Genomic DNA, 19,036 nt, shown 5'->3' on the forward strand with positions numbered 1-19,036 from the left:
AAATGACATGGCCATAGAAACATATTTAGCTTTCCTTTTAATGGCAAATAACGACTGAAAAAAAGTGTACTGCAGGGGAAAGCACAGTTTACACAATGTGCATAATAATAATAATAATAAACAGCAATAATAATAATAATGATAATCATGAGAATAATTATAATGTTTAATGTGTAAAACAGAAATGATCACCCCCTCACAAAGGCAACCGATGTTAAGTCTAACCCAAAGCAGAGAACGCATGATGGAATATTTCACTTGTTCAAATTAACTGAAAACATCTGAAGCAATACCTGTGGGCTAAATACTCAGGTATAAACACTTCCAGCAAGCAGAAGACAGTGTACCTCAGAACACATACAACACTACGATGGGGAACGTGTCCATAAAGATATCTGCAGGGACTGAACCACCATGTCAGCTCTCTATGGCGGTGCTGCTGGATGCTGTAGTAAGTAGTCTCTCTGGATGCAAGATTGCCCCCTAGTGGGGATCTATGGGTAAACCACTGCTATCAGCTCCCAAACCATCAGTGTCATATCAATTCCTACTAAAGTTTGCCTATATATCGGTGACCCTCAAGTATTTACTTGCCATTTTAAGTAGCATGAACTTACATCAAAAGTTCTATTTTATTAATCCATGACACTGCTACCGAATAGCACTTTGACAAAGGTGGCACAAATCACAGAGTTGCAAAAACACAAAAAATTACTCAACTTAGACATACAGTATAACCACAGACAGAAAAGCAATAACTTTACACAAGGACATATAAATATTTCTCTATAGTATATTCTATATATTCTGCTATACAATTTTGCCCAACAAAATGCAAATAGCAACAAAATTACCAATGAACAAATAAGCCACACAATCTGAAAAAGAAAAAAAATCTCTGCACCATCATATTTAAAAACCCATTTAATATAATCACAAATAACATGTTGATTTCCTTACACCATTTAAAGGTTTACAAAAAAGAAAAGAGCACATAACACCTTAATAATCAACATAATATTGAAATAAGAACAAACATTTGATATTTTCTCTGTAAATACAGTATGAATGGCAGTGGGGTACACCAGTGAGTAAAATAACCAGGCCTTTTTCTGTGCGCACCTGTAGCGTTGTGGCCGCCCTGCTAAGCAATATGACCGTCCTAGACTTGCCAAGCACATGAGTTGCGAGAGAGATGGCCATGATCAAGGCGCTTACCCTTTGTTAGCCACAGTACGTCTTCATAATCTAGGTGGCAGAAAATGAACAATTAATAAACAAATTAATTGTGTTCTTAGCATGTGAAATAATATCCCCCGACTTGGATTATTTGGCAGAATCATTCTTGGACATACAAAACGTCTCACAACCAACCCTTGCTAAGTTATGGCTTGCTGTTTTGGGAGGGAAAGATGAATCCCAGTCATCATACCTATACAAAAATAACTAAACAAATTCGTAACAACAAAATACAGATTCTGGGGAAACTGTCCTATGACACCTATTTTCAACACCTCACGTTGCCCATCTCTTAAATCAGGGAACAATCCTGAGTCAAAAAGCTGCCTCTTGATGTTAATAGCCTTGTTGCACTAACAGAAAAGACAAAGCCACATTTCTTTTTTTTTTTACCGTCTCCTTTCTTGAGTCAAAGCATTGGCTACACATCAGCATTAGCTACAAGCTCTGGCTTAAATGTGTAACTGCAACTCTTTCCGTTTCACTGACAACTGAGGCAAATGAGTGAGCATGCAGCATTCTCACACAAAATCTCATCCAGATCAACAAACCCCATAAAACACCTGCTCAACAGACTGGTCTGGCAAACATGACTGATGACTGAAGTTAGTGGGGGCAGTGGTAAATAGCGTTTGAGACCTAGTACACAGAGGATACACGTTGGATGGTTCCATTTTTGTTAAGTGGCAGTGGATCCTAATACTAGCTGTAAAAACAGACTAATCGTACGGCAGTGAAATTTGTGGGGATCATTTTTTTAAGATCACGTTTGGTTCACGCTGAGACAATCATCCCTTTAACATGGCACAGGATCACAGTGGGTCATTAAGACAGCGTGTGAACCTGGGGGCTTCTGAATCGCATTCAAGCCATCCGATTTCCATGGGCTGGATTCACAGGGCCTCTGGATAGTTTGGAGAATGGTCCCTTCAGAAATGTACAGAACATATGATGGCGACATAATCTTATTCAGCTCAGCTAACACATTTATAGCACATGCTATACAGCTACAGAGGCTGAAGCAATTTTCAACGCCATATACATGTCTCTTGGTTTCACCCATCACATATATAAATAAGTATATATATATTAGGTAGTCTGTAGTAACTGTCTGTTAGCTATCCTAATATAAAAAATAAAAAATAAATCGACCCATGAACTAAAAATATCTAATGTAAACAAGACATTTTAATGACATACACTATTCTTTCTGAATGGATCAGTAGAAATAGATCTTCACTCGTAATAAATATGAATGAAATGACAGGCAAGTTCGCTAACACTTATAAGCATCTGATACAAGGGAAGCTTAACTGCAGATACAACACTAGATATAACTCGGGGTCATGACCCCTGAGTCTGAGTACAGGGCCAGGGCCGCAAACGTCATCTCCCTCTTTACATTCAAGTTCCATCTCACGACTGAGAGCATCCCTGAATCTGGTCAGCACAGAGTCATCTGCAAATCTGTAACACCGCAGCAACAGACGTGGATGTTTTTCCACCGCTACATCCCTGATACATGCTACGCAAGACACCTCCATAAAACATAACGATGGGGTTTTCTCATCTGTCTTTTTGTCTATCCTCCCTCCCTCCCTCCAGTCTTAGCCCCTCCTTCTAATTAATTTTGTGAAGGAACAATAGGAGGATGGAGGAATGGGAGAGACCATCCTGCTATCGTTCCTTCACAAAATTAATTAGAAGGTGGGGCTACGACTGGAGGGAGGGAGGAAGGAAGGGAGGGAGGATAGACAAACAGACAGATGAGAAAACCCCCATGTCAGGACGAGATTTCCATCAAGTTATGTGTTGTTCATGTCAGTTGGTGATCGCTCAATGGTCTAACACTGCATCAGTGCTCCAGAAAGAAGCACTGTCCATCAGCACAGCATGGCACAACACTTCCATTATGCTACTCAATAACATTAACCAATCTATGCTCATCCACCATGACTCCAAAGCTTAGTGCATCCGCTGCAGCCTGAAGGAACGCAACCTCGAATGGACCGAATGGACCGAATGAACCGAATGAACGCAACCGCTCACTAGAAGCTACGTGATGCTCTTCTACAGACATGACTAGGACCTCTTAGCACTGTGTGAAAGACAAGACAGAAAGAGAGTAACAGGGAGTCACAGAGGTCAAGAGGTTTGACAGTTAGCTCACCAAACGGACAGAAAATACTGGATTCTAAAATCCCTGACCAAACTAATACATCAACAACAAAAAATTTGACATCAACAACAAAAAAATGGAGCACAAAGCAAATAAAATTTGAACAAAGACAGTGAAGGTGTGGGCTTGTGGAGCAGTGCATTAAAACAAAGGTAAAAAATAAAAGCAATGTACCATAAAATATTTCACACATAGGAGGAGTATATTATATTGTTCTGTAACTGTATACGTGTGGAAATGTATAGCTGACTTCAGGAGCGCGCGTGTTTTGTGCACTTTGCACTGTAGTTATATACTGTGCTCTACCTGACATATGGAAGAAACATCAACACAAAAATATACAGTGACAAGCCAAAGAAACACTGACAAACAACCAAAGAAACACTGACAAACAACATAGACATTCAGACAACACATTCAGAGACGGAGGCGTGACCACATGGGTCTCCTGACAGCCAGCCAGCCACACACACATACACACACACAGACACACACACACACACACAGACACACACACACACACACAGACACACACACTAAATGGAATGACCCAAAGGCTTTAGTTAAGGGTTGGTTTTAGGGGGGGGTGTTGGTCAGACTTGTCTGCCTCTCTCTTCGTTTGTGTTCATGATCTCCTCCGCCCTCCTCCCCCATCCACCCTGAGGCGAGAGGGCACCTCCTGGGCCTCCTAGGCCACCTCCTCCCCGGCAGGCAGCAGGCCCTTCTCTGTGAGGTGGGTCTTGAGCGAGTTGAAGATGTAGAGCTGCTGGTCCAGGCGCAGGGCCAGCAGCTGCTGGATCACTTTGGTGGGATTGGGTCCCCTGGGGGGAGAGAGACGGAACCAAAGGGAGAGATGCGGTCAGGATCCATCCACTTACCTCTTCTATTCACTCATCTGATTCATTCACTCACCTGATTCACACATTCATTCATATATTTATTTATCCATTCATTCATTCACCTGATCATTCACTCATTCATTCATTAATTCACATAATTCATTCATTGACCTGATTCATTCATTCACCTGATAATCCCCTAACTGACATGTCATTATAAGCCCATCATGAGCATCCGTGACAGCAGTGGTACCTGATAAAGCTGGCGATGTAGACGTTGACGAACGTGGCCATGAGGTACTGGCAGTCGAAGCGGTCCATGATGCCACCGTGGCCTGGGATCGTGTTGGCAAAGTCCTGCAGGAAAGCAGAGAGGGTGGGACAGGCGGGAATCGCTAAAGTTGGTTACTGGGATAGGAGTGCGCAGGCAGACACACACACACACACACTCAGACAGACAGACACACACACACAGCCTCAGACAGACAGACACAGACACAGACACTCAGACAAGCAGACACACAGACTCAGACAGACAGACAGGCAGACACACACACATACACACAGACATACAGTCACACATACATAGGGCTCAGTGCGAGAGCTAACTGGGACAGTCCCTACTCCCTACAGAGGAGTTCTGGGAAAGAGCACAGGCAACACCGGTGTGCCCAATCCTCCAACTGGAGATCCACAGAGCAGCAGAGTTGACTTCCAGGCCAACAGTAATCAGGTTACACTACACTACACCTGACTCAACTTATCGAATCAAAGGGGAACATCTGTCCACTGGGGCCATGCGTTTTAGGGTTAGGACTAAGTAGTAGGGAGTAGATCTCTTAAGAGTACCTAGATTGGATTAAGAGGTATGCTGTGGCAGTGAACTGGGACTGGAGCGGAAAAATAAAGTCACTTGTAAGTGCTCGACTTCTACAGGGTGGCCCAAGGACTTCCTGGAGATGAAGGAGAGATCACCCACCTTGATCTTGAAGGCCCTTTTGAAGCCGCTGGCAAAGAAGCCTCCGAAGGGTCCCATGATGGAGGCGAAGCTGGACAGGGCGATGGTGTGGATCTGGAACGGGTACATACGCACAGTGGACTGTGGAGAGAGAAACGAGGCTCGTTAGTTCATCACACAAACAGGACTTTAGAACATCTCGTCAAACTCTTACGTCCTTGGAGACAAGAAGATGATTATAAGGGAGATATGTGGTTTGAAAATATTGACAGGTGAAAGGATTCATTCAAAATGTATAAGTATGGTTTTAGATCTTTCTGGCAAAATATCACCTCAGGAAGTAAATAATAACTAGTAGATATCTCACTGAGAAAAATAAGAAAAAGTTTTTTCGTGCTGTGACAACAAACTAAATCAACAGGACTGCAAACCAGTGAAAATACCGGTATACTACTTAGATCATGTATGTAGCATAAGTATGGTGTATGGGGGCTGTATCAGGACTCCGTACCCAGCCAGTGATGGACTCCAGGACAGTGGGGAGGGTGTAGTCCTGCAGCTGGAACAGCTCAGAGGGAATGCAGTCCACTGTGAAGCTGTTGGTGTCATTGTTGAACTCCACCGGACACACAAAGTAACTACAACCCGCCATCACATAGGAAAGCTAGAGGCAATAGGAGACACAACATAGAAAATATATCATTTTTCTTCTTCTTCTTACTTGCTTTTAAGAAACAAGAACAAATTACTTCTTAATTTGTTTTATATTGATTCCAGGCACTCTCACAAAATCTATAGAGAACAATTAGACTTTGTTTATCAGGCACATTCAGCTAGAATGTAATAACACATCCAAATAATTTACATTTTAGTTAGCAAGGGAAACCCGACATGACTTGCTACTTGTTCCTGCAAATTGACTGAAATGTTTTCATTACTGTATGTAAATATTCCCTATTCTACTCTGTGTGTGGTCTAACTAGCCCTCTGTTGTTCTTCACCGTTGTGTAGTGGAGCTTTTTCTGGTGAAAAACGGTATATAGTGAACGGCACTGTGTGGGAGTGGAGGGCAGTGTCTCTCGCAGTCTGACGTACTATCGTCTCTGAGGCCTTTGCTGCTTACCAGAATCCCAAACACAACAGTGGCAAAGAAGCCTCCGATGAAACCCTCCCACGTCTTCTTGGGAGACAGCTAGGAAAGAAAGAGAGAGAGAGAAACAAGGAGAGTGAGTCAACAATAAGCCCTGATAAGCCAGTGGAGGGTACAGATAAAAGCGCACATCTTTACCAGACATCAGGACTGACAATAGTCAGACATTAATCAGGTTTGTGTGAGCCATGCACAGAGCCCAGATCATTCCTCTACCTTGATAAGCGGTGTGCGTCCGAAGAAGAAGCCAAACATGTAGGCCATGATGTCGTTACAGATGACGCAGGAGATGGGCACAATAAACCTGGAAGGAAGAGGACAAGAGAGGAGTTACAACAGGAATCACCAGAGCAGAACACCACAAAAGAGCAAATTGCTACTCTGATAACTCTACTAGCCTGGTCAACCATTCAAATGGAGAGATCATACAATCGATCTGACTGAGTGATGTGATTTGTTTTCATATAACATATACACCAGGAGCACATTTATCCATTATAACCCATACGACTATCTATGCAGGTGTGCGTTAAAGGGTGAAATGAGGACTTTACCAGATCATTCCCTCGAAGAGGTTATGAATGATGAGGTGAGACTGGGTAACCACAATCAGCAGGGTCACGTGAGTCCAGCCAAACTGGCGGTTAAAAATGGAAGAAGGGGAGGCGGGAGAGAGGAAGAGAGGAGGGAGGAAGAGGCAGAGTGTTAACAATGGTGTCAAAATCTTTTCCTTCCTCAAGAGAAAGGTGAATCACATACCAAAGAATTGGGACACAGTGACAAGGGCATATAGTCAATGTGAAACAATGCAAAATAAGGGGCAATCATGTGAATAAGTGGGCTCTAGTACCTGCTATATATACATTTGAAAAGTTTACTGTGACATGTAGCGTGTGTGTGCAATTAAAAGCACAAGTTTAGGTATTAAAGGGTCTGTGAAATTGATCGAGAAACCTGCACTTGTACAACTTACGTGTGGGCTGTGCATGCAAGACGGAAGGTCAAAGTCAGTGCGTATGTTTGTGTTTTTTATCTCAGTATGCTCCTGTCCTGGTTTACAGGGCCTTCACTGCATGATGGCGGGCCTGCAGCTCCTGGGCCAGAGCCAAGCCCTGTGTGTGTGTGTGTGTGTGTGTGTGTGTGAGAGAGAGTGTGTGTGTGCTATTATGAGCACCATCAATAACGCAGCAGCATCCTCCACTCACCATGTAGAACTGCAGGCGGTAGTGCTTCTTCACCAGGCTCAGCACAAACATGCAAAAGCCTGGAATAGAGACGGGGAAAGATGCACTTGGTTTAGGAGAACTGGATCACTTAAACTGACAGTCTTATCCTAGATTGGCTTTGTTTATCAAATCTGGCACAGCACGTCCAAACAACTTTATATGAAGGTTACAAAGTTACTGTAGCTAAGCTACAAGAAAACAGTGTCGCTCAGCAGGAATGTCTAAGTGTGTAAAAGGTCATAGATGTAACACCGGTGTCATACTTCCCAGTATGAACTACTGACTCATCCCTGTAGCACTCATTTCTAAACCAGTGTTCACTGTGCATCAACACTACAGCCATCAATCAGTTAATAGTGTAATCTGCTCCATATGTATTATATTAATAGTGTAATCTGCTCCACATGTATTATATTAATAGTGTAATCTGCTTCATATGTATTGTATTCCATATGTATTATATTAATAGTGTAATCTGCTCCATATGTATTATCGTACCAGCATTCCAGTATCATTTATCAACAAATGCAGAATAAAATGACTCTTGTTCAGACATAGGATCTCTACACCTCAGAGAATGTAAGCAGAGCTTTTAGCAAGACAAATGAACCAGCTGTGGCCGTTCTGCATTAAGGGAGAAAAAAATCTCCCCCACCGTCTCGCTAAAGGACAGATCACTGTGTGGCAGTAGATACAAATCCCAAGACAAAGCAGCTTATAAAAGCCAAGAATCCTTTCCTCATCCAGATGACATCTCTCTAACCATCCGGTCCAGATGACAGAAAAACCAAGCCTTGTGTTTATCCTTGATATCACCACTTTATATGCACACGCACGCACGCACATGCACACACACACACACACACACACACACACACACACCTCTATACGGAAAGAACCATAAAAAAAACTTCTCTCCACTCAATTACACAAGCGCAATAACACCAGCAATGGGCAGAGAAAGCTGAGACAGGAAATTAATCAGCGCGGCTCTTTTAGAAGAACAAACTGCCTGTATGTCCTGACAGCATCATTACCGTAACAGCAGCAATTGGCTGGCTTAGAGCAGCCTTCACTGCACATTACAGAGAGCTGCAGGAGGGAACTATAGACTGGGACATTAGCAGGATGAGGCAGAGACAAAAGAACTCCAAACAGAGCCCAAATTCGACATCTTAGACTAGCTAGGATCACTCAGTCATTATGCGTTCAGATTTGAGATCATAGCACATCTAGATGTCTGTCGGAATTACAGGGAATGGATGTAAAAAAGGAGTTAGATAACTAACTAATTTAGGTTTTCTATTTGTATTAGAGTAATTCCGTGTCAAATCAGACAAAATCCAGGAAAATGGTTGCTACACCGCCTCAGATTTTACTCAAAGTTTGCCTACCTAATATTTAGGTCCTAAAACTAAGACCTATTTTTGTTAAACTCCAATGTTTTCACCCTTGATGTTGTATCATTTTTACACTCTCAGAAATGCCTTGTTATGGAGGCTTACCAGACCATGTGGTTTTCAGGCTGTAAAACAGGTAGTTTCAGGGACTGAAAATTATATGAAGACATAGGATTTGAACAGAAATATTTTATAGGCCTTGGTTTTGGAACCCATTCTTGATATAGACAAGGTTTGAACAAAATCTGAGACGGTGCAGCAACAACCTTATCTGATTTGACACAGAATGACCCATTCGTAAGTAAGTGCTGGAGTGAATGGAGAGACATGTCTGGCACACTGACTGACACCTAGATCTTTCAAAATGGAGTGAGTGAAGTGAGACATGAGTGAGGGACTGGAGAGGAGTGAGACAGGCTGACAGAAAGGGGAGACAGGTGAGGGGAGCACGAGGCCTGAGACAGCAGGATCTGAGACAGCAGGAAATCTGCAGAAGGGAGGAAACCGAGAGAAGGGCGGGTTTGAGACGCAGCCTCCTGAGGTTTCAGACAGAGTCGTGCACCCGCGCTCAGACACACACACACACACACACACACACACACCGCTCAGCAGAGCAGAGCAGCTGACCGCATCCTGCTCCACCCCCTCCATACACTGCCTCAGCACACAAAAGATAACATCAAACACTCTTAACACACTCTAGAACGGCTACACTGAACTTACGCTATTTAAGCTGTTTCTAAAAGCTTAGTCTCTTAAGACATAGCTTTGTCATTCCATTAGGGAAAACAGAATTGATGCACTAATCACATCCTTGAATACTGAGCAAAATGCTATGCTTTTAGCCAAATAAGGTCTGAGTTCTGATTTTGCCACTGAGTGTCAGTTTTCTGGCAGAATCTCTGTAGATAGGTGCTATAAATAACCATGGAGGTTACCATGAATACCATGGATGTGTGCATGTGTGTGTGTGCGTGTGTGTGTGTGTGTGCATGTGTGCATGTGTGCATGTGTGCATGTGTGTGCATGTGTGTGCGTGTGTGTGTGTGTGTGTGTGTGTGTGTATGTATTAGTGCATCACGTGTGGTGTGCTTGTGAATGGTCCACTGGCAGGGCTCACCAGTGAGGTAGAGGGCGAAGGAGATGAAGCGGTGATACTTGCTGAGGATGCGCAGCGGCATCTCGCGCTGCACCAGTGTGAAGAAGTAGTCCGTCACCGTCTCACCGTAGAAGAAGTAGTTCACGCACAACAGGAAGTACCTGTCAGGGGGGGTGGGAGTCAGACGTCAGCAGCCGCCCGTTCGAATGGGCCACTAAGATCACAGGTGGCTGTTCAACAACACGTTCGGTCACTTTGTGTGCTCACACGTCATGTGTGTGTGTGTGTGAGCACAGCACATTTACACAGTGTATGGCACCACACAACAACTTCAATTCTTTAGGTATAACTTCAAACCTGCTAGACATTTCTAGAGAGTGGCTGCGTAGCCTACAGGGATGGTTCTAATTCTGAAGGAATTCCTACAATTAACATTTCAATTAAGTTGTCAAAGGGTTGAAGCACTCAACAGCTAGGGGAAGACCAATTCTACACATCTGGAGGACATTTATATCCTATGTGCATTACCTTTTTACTGGGGGAAACAGAGGCAGCTGAGTGAAGAGGAAAATTATAAACATGATGATTATAAACATGAAGAAAACACTATTTTTATCTGTGTAACCCTTACATCATTTATATGAAAACTGACTATAGTGTTCTTCATACCACAACCCAACCCTGTCAGAAACTGCCTGGAGAGTGTGAACATGTGACCATAGCCTTGCTACTGTTATTTCTTTACACTCCAACAGAGCCTCAGCAGACCAGCCCTCTTGTGACCCCAGTGTGAGAGGACGGCACAGAGGTCAGACGGAGAGAGACCCAGACAGAGAGGGAGTGTGTGAAAAAGAGAAAGAGAAAGAGAGATAGAGAGAGAGAGAGAATGAAAAAGCGAGAGAGAGAGAGAGAGAGAGAAAGAGGGATGCTGGGTGTGAAGAGACGACAGAAAGTGAGGCCTCACCAGCTGAGCGTCCTGAACCAAGGCAGGTGGTAGGAGTGGTACACGCTGTAGCCGATGGTGATGATCTCCTGAAAGCATTTGATCTGGACACACAGCACCTGCACAGGGAACACAGTGTTATGTGGGTCACACACACCATGCTGGAAAGACACAATGAGTTTTCCAAGTGATTTTAACTATTCACTACAGAGAAGAGGACGAAGAAGAAGTGCAGTTGTATATCTAACCTAAACAATGCATCCAAATGTTCAGATGTTTACTGAATAATTAGCTGCAATCAAGATGCAACATGTGCAAATATCCAGATGTTTCAATTTCAAAAGATTTATAGGGCTGTAACTAACTGAAGGAGAGTAATTAATTATCAATCCATAGCTTTTTTCTTAAGCACTACATAGGATAAATTAAGACAGAGAGACAGACAACTCGGAGGTAATGGTGACTGAGGGGGTCAGTTTGACTGGACTGCAAAGAGCATCATGTGACACAGAGAATAGATTCCTTCTCTTGCGGCCTCTAGTCATGGCCCAGTGAGCAGCTCAATCACACCGCCATCTTCACACTGGCACAGCCTTTTACACACCAGGGGGGAGGGAAAACATTAGGGGTACTGTGTGCGTGTGTTTTTGTGTGTGTGTGAGAGAGAGAGAGAGAGAATGTCTGTTAATATGTGTGGGTGAATGTTTTTTTTTTCCATTCTGCTCTAATTGATTAGTCTGACATCGCAGAGCTGACAGTGAGTCATCGATGCGTGCCTAACTGTACCCCTGATCTTGTAGGAACCCGAGTAAACCTGAACTGTGACTATGTCAAATGCTCACAATGCATTTTTAACACCAACAAAAATAGTCACTATAATGTCATGGTATTCAGTAGCCACAATAAATACTCAGCATCCACAGCTTTCATCATTCCTTGCACTACAGAAACCATTCACTACTCTTTGTTGCCAATATGCATCACCCTTACAGCACAGAATAATTACACATGACTACTAATCAGGCGTGGGCTGATAATTAGGTTGTTTTTCATGGAGCAGCCAAAGGCCATGCTGCCATGGTTAATGACCCTCCCTCCCTGTGTGTGAGAGAGTGCAGGGCGCCTGCGGTCACTCACAATCATCATCAGCACCATGGGGCCCAGGTAGATGATGAAGAAGAAAAAGGATATCATAGCCAGAGTCAGGATGCCCCGCACCCACCAGTTCCTCCATCTAAGGACACACAGAGAGAAAAACACAGAGGAGGGAGTTGGGCCAAACAGATCAACTGTTTGTTTAGGTTTATGTTTATAGTTCTTATCAGATACTTTTGTCCAAAGTGACACCAATAAACATTACATTAACATTATTAGCCTAAATAAAGGAGTAATAGGCTAAATTACATTAAACAGTAATAATAATAGCCATACACTTACAAATCACTACTCTGTAAGAATTAATCAGTTAGATACAAGTTAAACAGATGAGTCTTTTAAACAGCATTTGAGCAATATTGTCAGGCAACGTTACTGAGTGATGTTGTTTAGACACTTTTTTTTTTTCTGGAGATCTTTAATCAGTGGGTAATTTGTTACAATCACCCAAACATAAACAAGAACCGGTCACACAACTGTCAAGTAACACTGCTCAAAAAGTTGCTCCGCCATGTATCATCACCCCTTACAGAGAAGGAGTGAAAGAAAGGCACAAAATAACAGCAGCGGAGAAAAGGAGAGGGAGGCGGACATCGAGCGAGAGGACAGAGTGGCATACAAATAGGAGAGAAGGGAGAAATAGAGACTTCAAGGGGTGGACAGAGCACAGGCGGAGGTGGAGACTAACAGATAGGACGGAGGGAATAAGAAACAGAGAGCAATAGAAGGGAAGAGAAGAGACAGCTCAATGAGAGATGGCTCCATTTATCAAGCGCTGCCGTCGGGTGAGGTGTGTGTGTGTGTGTGTGTGTGTGTGTGTGTGCACTCAGGCTCAGTACGATGAGCAGTATTTCAACATAATGAGCAGATAATCAACACCCCCCCCCCCAGCAGCAGAAAAACAGCAGGTCAGTATAAAGCAGAGTCAGGCCTGATAGATACATATCACACAACACACCAAGTCTGCCATATTTCATATAAATAACAGCAACATTTCATAGAGGACATAGCATGTAATTTCACACCCAATTCACTTGAGGAAGACCACACACACACACACACAGACACACACACACACACACACACACACACACACTCTTCATGAGCAGTGACACACCACTCGGAGGTGCCACGTATTTGCATTGGTGGGGCGGTGATAGCATAGTGGCTAAGGAGCTGGGCTAGCATGCAGCAGGCTGAAAAGTTGTGGGTTCAGCTCCTGCCCTCCACTATTGTGCCCTTGAGCAAGGCACTTAACCCTGAGTTGCTCCAGTGACAATGGCCCTCGTAATACAATTGATATGTAAGTCACTTTGGATAAATTAATAAATGTAAATGTAATGTAAGGCATCACCTTGACGACAGTCCTGACAGGGCCTTGTTGAGGACCTCCGGTGTGTCGTCAGCAGGAGCGGGGACCTCAGGCATGCCCGCATCGGCTTTGGTCTCAGAGTCTGACGCACCATCAGCCCGTCCTTCTGTGTCTGAGCCCTGCACAGAGAGAAGACATGCCAACCAAATCATTTAGTGCTATTGTCACAGTACTGGAGAGTTTGGGAAATATACACTCATAATGACTGACAAATAAGAGTGTCACTTAGACACCTCTACAAATACATAAGCCACTCAAGTTGAGTTGCATCTCAACTGTCCAACAAATCTATCAGGCTCTGAAACTAATAAATGCACAGCCTCACCAACTGAGGCTGAAACGAAAAGCAATTAGTAGAGATGTGCTATTAGATGAAAGGTTTACACCTGAGGAAACCGCACATGAGCATTAATGCAGTGCTTAATATATGCGTGAGATTAGGGATCGACTGGTCGCTTGATTCAATCTGAGAGGAGGCCTAAAAATAGAGTGGGAAGGAGGAAACGACCTTGCAAAAAATGATGCTGATTGTAATTACTAAAACATATTGCATTCATTAACTTTTTTGCTGTCATTCCCCACTTTAGAGGTGGGGAATTTTCAAGCTCCCTCTGATACCATCACCCCAGCAAAATGGTAAAGTTAAAATATTATTTACATTTACATTTCCCGCCTCAGTCCCCTGGATCTGATGGTGCTTTATTTTAAATGTGTTGATGGTACTGGGGTCCATTTAAAATGGTCTGCTCCACAGAGACTGATGGCATGAATCCAGATGACCCTGTCTCTGTCTCTGTCTCCATGGCAACCGCCTAACTGTGTCATCAGAGAGAAAAGCAGTCATGTGCAGCTGCTACATCCCTCATTTAATTTCTCCTTTTCTCTCTCCGTCTTCCACATCTCCTCTCGCTTTCATCTCAGTCATGCTTCTTCTGCCTTGCTGTCTATTTTTCACTCCTGTGAGATCTGTCTTGGATTTTGCCCCCCTATTACAAATTATACCCTCTCAAGCACAGCCCAGATTTTAAATTCTCTCTCTCTCTTCCCCCCCCCCTCCAATAGTGCTATATAAACACATAAACACCCACACACACACTCAATCAGACTGATGGGACCTCCAGGCTCAGTGGTTGCCATGGAGACCACATCCTGTCACTCAGGATGCCCAAGTTAAAAATAGACCTCCCCCATACTCACTCCGCTCTCCTCAAACCACAAATAGCACTCCAGGAACTGAGGGGATCCTTATGGGCTTCCTGTCATTGGGAATAGTCAGTCTGTGCGTACATGCGTGTGCGTGCGTGCGTGTGTGTGTATGTGCGTGTGTGCATGTGTGAGAAACAGTGTGAGGCCTAGCATTGTCCTCCCACTGATCAGTTTGGACGAGGGATGTCATGTCTGTTTCCTTGTCCGTCTATTGTGCCCTTAAGCATGAGTCATTGAGGGATACTGGTGACTGTCCATCTGTTGCTTTGACAGGTACTGGAAAACATCAAATCAACTTTGATATGTAAGACACACACATTTTCCACTGAAGGCATCGTTCATGTGTAGGAATTCTCAAGTGCTTGATGTTGCAAGACATGCCCTATTTTCTGAGTCAAATTGGACATGGATCAGACCTGACTGCTTAAACTGCACAACTTGCACAACTGATGGTGGAGTAGATAGTGTATTTAAACTCATTTGACACACATTTCTAGGCTAGGCTGTCTCTGCACTATCTGATGTTGATGCTGAAGTTTTCTAAAAATCTCCTACCCTGTTCCAGCAACATACCTCGCTAGGGGAAGACCAGCTGTCTATCTCCTCACTTCTCAAAAGAAATCAAAGACTGAACTTTGGACAGTGTAGCACCTGGAAAATTACCAGCTTCTGACTGTTTTAGCCCCACAGTCCTTCATTGCCCTTGGGAGCCAAAAACATAGTGTCCAGCTGGTGGGGCAGAAGCTGTGTCACAGCCATAGCCATGTCAGTGTCAACTGTGATGAATGCATGACCACAGGGCTTAGGCATCCGACTGCATCCCTGTTGGTTTAAACTCCTACACTGCCAAGACAACAACCCATATAGTCCAGATTATTCACTATGAAACATCTAAACACTGATAAAGATCAACGTGCCTGTTGTGCATGATGATCCCCCGTCCACTCCTGATAAGCTCTACCTAAATAAGCCTACCACGTGTGTTTACATACCAACTGCACCAGGCAACAGAGGGCCCCGTTGAGAGCCCAACTAGGCAGTGAGTTCAGTGATAAGCAAAACTGCTTTAGTACACCCAAGAGGCATGGCTCTTCATAGGCTGCTAACAGAATTAACTCCAAACAGAACCCTGTGTGACAGATGCACTAATTTGGCTGAACATTTTCCTCACCCATAAAGAGCTCTTTCTTTCTGGGGTGAAAGTGTTCACTCAAAGTTGCCACAAACTCAAAACCAACACGGTACAAGATGCCACAAACAACATATTCTGTCAACTTCAAAATCTCTTCAAGATAGAATACTGTAATAATAAGATAGTGAGCTTACTTGAATGTCAAAATCTGTAGGCTACTCTTGTTGCCCACAACTTTCAAAAAAGTGTGGACTAGGACAATCTTTGGACAGTCCAGCCTTCGAAGTACTACTTCATGCAATAACATACTACATCAGTGACAGCCTGATTAGTTACATATCTACTGGTTAAACCAGTAAGTACATTGGTAGGTGGGTTCAGAGTTTCAGATGTAAAGTGGTGGCTAAGGTAAACAAGAGACTATTTAAAAATTCTATGAATAAACATTGGGTCGACAGTGGATGTCATCTCAGCCTTCACTAGTGAAGTCACTTACCACAAGAAACACGCCCCTTCTCATATTTAGAGTAGTAACCTTCATCTTGAAATCTTTGGTGATACAACCAGGTTGAACCAATTAAGACATATATTTTCGTGGTTTCAGAACACGACACATATAATAGTTAACTACTTTAAATATAGCAGCAAGTCACCTCGAGCGGTCTACCCGGTTCGCCTACAGGAGAGTATGTTGACAACTTTGCGGACTGTTCGTCCGTGGGGACAGCTTACAAATTGTAATTCGCAAACGTTAACAAGTTTACTAACGTTAGCCACTTAAAATTCACGGCCAGTGGTTCATATTGGATAAGCACAGAAGCCTGTCGCTCCTCAGGAAACGTCCACGATCCATTTAATTGAATCTAGCCATTGCTACATAGGCATGATTTAATTGCTAGCAAAGCAACCCTGCTTGCAAACGCGATAAAACACTCCCACCAAGACTACTTAACGTTATAAGACTGCGGACAGGTTACCTAAAGTCAAAAGTGTATGTAGACCACTAGCTCAAACAATACAAGTCGTGTACGTAAACAATTACTCCAATGCCTTCAATTTTACCTAAAAAGCAATTGTATGAGCTGTCCACTGTGTCCAGACGTGGGCTTAAAATAACCCGAATTAATGACCAATTTTACATCCATTGGCTAACATTAGCTAGCTGCTAACTCGACTTATGGCATACACAGTAAATTCAAGGTAAGCTAGCTGGCTATCGTGTTAACTGTTACCTTGTCCTCTGATTGTTGATGCTGTAACTCGTTCTCCGTGGTGCCGCGATGCCGTAGTTCTGTCATTTTGTCTTGTCTGTCTGTCACACAACAAAGAGTCCAATGTTGGGTTCACAAAAACGAACGAAGTTGGCTATATTTTACAGAATTCCCTGAAGCATACACTCAGGCAGATGCTAGCTGGCTAGCTAGCTGCTGTAGTTTACTGACTGACATCCTCGTCACGTTCGACGGCCCACTACTCTACTGGTCCATACCATGCCCCACCTACTCGCATGGGAGTATGTTCCATCAACTACAGAGGCTAACAAGTAGACTAAAATGGAATGAACAAAATAGCCACGAATTGCAAAATTAAAATTAGAATATAATGCAAATGGTTTCTTTCCGAACTAAGAGTCAGAACCATGAGACGAGTTCTAGTCAATCTACCTAATAAATTGTGTTCCGTTATTTGTGTCTAAAATCGGACACTAGATGACAGCAAAACTCTTCATTAGGCCTCTCACTCAGGGTTGTCAAACTCATATCAGTGGGCCGGACTTGTTGGAATGAGACCTCACGGGGGCCGTCATTGTCGTGGTCATGATCATTCTTCTGCATGGGTATAAGAGTGTTGATAGATGATATACTTCTTTACTATACCCACTTATGAGCAAACTAGTACAAGTCATGTACTGCTGTCATATACCACTGTTTTCCTCTTAAAATACCCTACTTCCATGTCAGTTTTTTCAGCTACTTCCTTCTTGAGGATGGTTAATTTATCATATCATATATTGCTTATTACGCAACTGGATGTGAATATCTTTTTTTTCTCTCTGGGGGCCACCTGAATCTTGCTGGCATGCCTGATCTGGCCCCCGGGCCTTATGTTTGACACCCCTGGTATAACTCCATCCATGGATCTGAACACCTCAGGGTCTTTATTCACTTTAGCAGGATGATATGCTTCCCATTTTTAACACAATTGCCACCAAGATTTCATTGAAAAATTACATTAAAAAAAAAAAGCAAATATCCGGAGAATAGGCTAATCAATTCCGGTTAGCCTACTGGATTTTCCTAGTGACTGGATCTAGAGATTTTAGGAGAGGCGGTTAGAGCCGAAACTAGGCCTACTGGATTTCAGATTAGATTTTGATTGTAGGCCTACCTAGGCTATATGTGTCTCATAAAGCAGTGTTTTTCAACCACTGTGCCGAGGCACACTAGTGTGCCGTGAGAGATCATCAGGTGTACCGCAGAAAATTACCCAAATGTCACTCACTGGTCCAGAAAAGCAACTGTTGCATCAAAGAATTTATATCCACATGCTCTCATTGATTGTATGATTGCACTATTTGTGGTATGCAGGCATTGTACAACGGGGGCCCCATATCCAGTATTCACAGAATCATCACATATCCAGTTCATAACAACAATTAAATTAGATATAGTCACCTACAAATGAAACAGAGGGCGCTTGTTTTATTGAGCAGGTCTTGCATAGAAGCCATAATAAGGCCATATCTGTGTATTATTTGAAATTGTAGGCTATGGTATGTTTATTTTTTCTTCACACAGTATTGTTAGTGTGCCGTGGGACATTTTAAGTGTCAAAAGTGTGCCGTGGCACAAAAAAGGTTGAAAAACACTGTCATAAAGAACATAGGTCTACTCAGATATGTAACATGACATATGAATGTAGCCTTTGTTACCCATCAGGAAGGCTGTGTGTGGGCCCACTCAGCACCCCATAAGGTCTGCCTTGATAATTGTGTTGTGGTAGTTTGAGCTGATCTGTGAGCTTAACACAAGAAACAAGACAAAATGATCCTGGAACACATGAAATCTGGTAGGCTATACTGCTCATTAGAGGAACAACGAATCTCTGCTCACATCTTGCATAATTGTTCATCGGCCT

The 19,036-nt window shown here is 43.2% G+C and overlaps 1 protein-coding gene across 1 annotated transcript; it reads right to left on the reverse strand.

Moving 5' to 3' along the window:
* Positions 1 to 20: 20 nt before the first annotated feature.
* Positions 21 to 17,447, reverse strand: cds2 (CDP-diacylglycerol synthase (phosphatidate cytidylyltransferase) 2). Its single transcript, XM_042101279.1, has 13 exons — positions 17,131 to 17,447; positions 13,543 to 13,679; positions 12,171 to 12,267; positions 11,055 to 11,152; positions 10,112 to 10,251; positions 7,571 to 7,629; positions 6,920 to 7,002; positions 6,582 to 6,669; positions 6,339 to 6,407; positions 5,727 to 5,879; positions 5,237 to 5,356; positions 4,511 to 4,614; positions 21 to 4,239 (listed from the first exon to the last, which is right to left on the reverse strand). Exons 1-13 carry the CDS (start codon positions 17,194 to 17,196, stop codon positions 4,107 to 4,109), a joined length of 1,347 nt encoding a protein of 448 aa, XP_041957213.1. The 5' UTR covers positions 17,197 to 17,447; the 3' UTR covers positions 21 to 4,106.
* Between the last annotated feature and the right edge of the window lie 1,589 nt (positions 17,448 to 19,036).

The sequence above is a fragment of the Alosa sapidissima genome, chromosome 8 (assembly GCF_018492685.1).
Source record: "Alosa sapidissima isolate fAloSap1 chromosome 8, fAloSap1.pri, whole genome shotgun sequence".
Classification (NCBI taxonomy): domain Eukaryota; kingdom Metazoa; phylum Chordata; class Actinopteri; order Clupeiformes; family Clupeidae; genus Alosa; species Alosa sapidissima.

Excerpts from the sequence above, each read along its gene's own strand:
- cds2 (XM_042101279.1), bottom strand. The coding sequence starts at position 17,196 with ATGACAGAACTACGGCATCGCGGCACCACGGAGAACGAGTTACAGCAT. Across the intron at positions 12,268-13,542 it reads CTGTCAGGACTGTCGTCAAG|ATGGAGGAACTGGTGGGTGC; the intron begins GTGATGCCTTAC and ends GTGTGTCCTTAG. Across the intron at positions 4,615-5,236 it reads AAAGGGCCTTCAAGATCAAG|GACTTTGCCAACACGATCCC; the intron begins GTGGGTGATCTC and ends GCTTTCCTGCAG.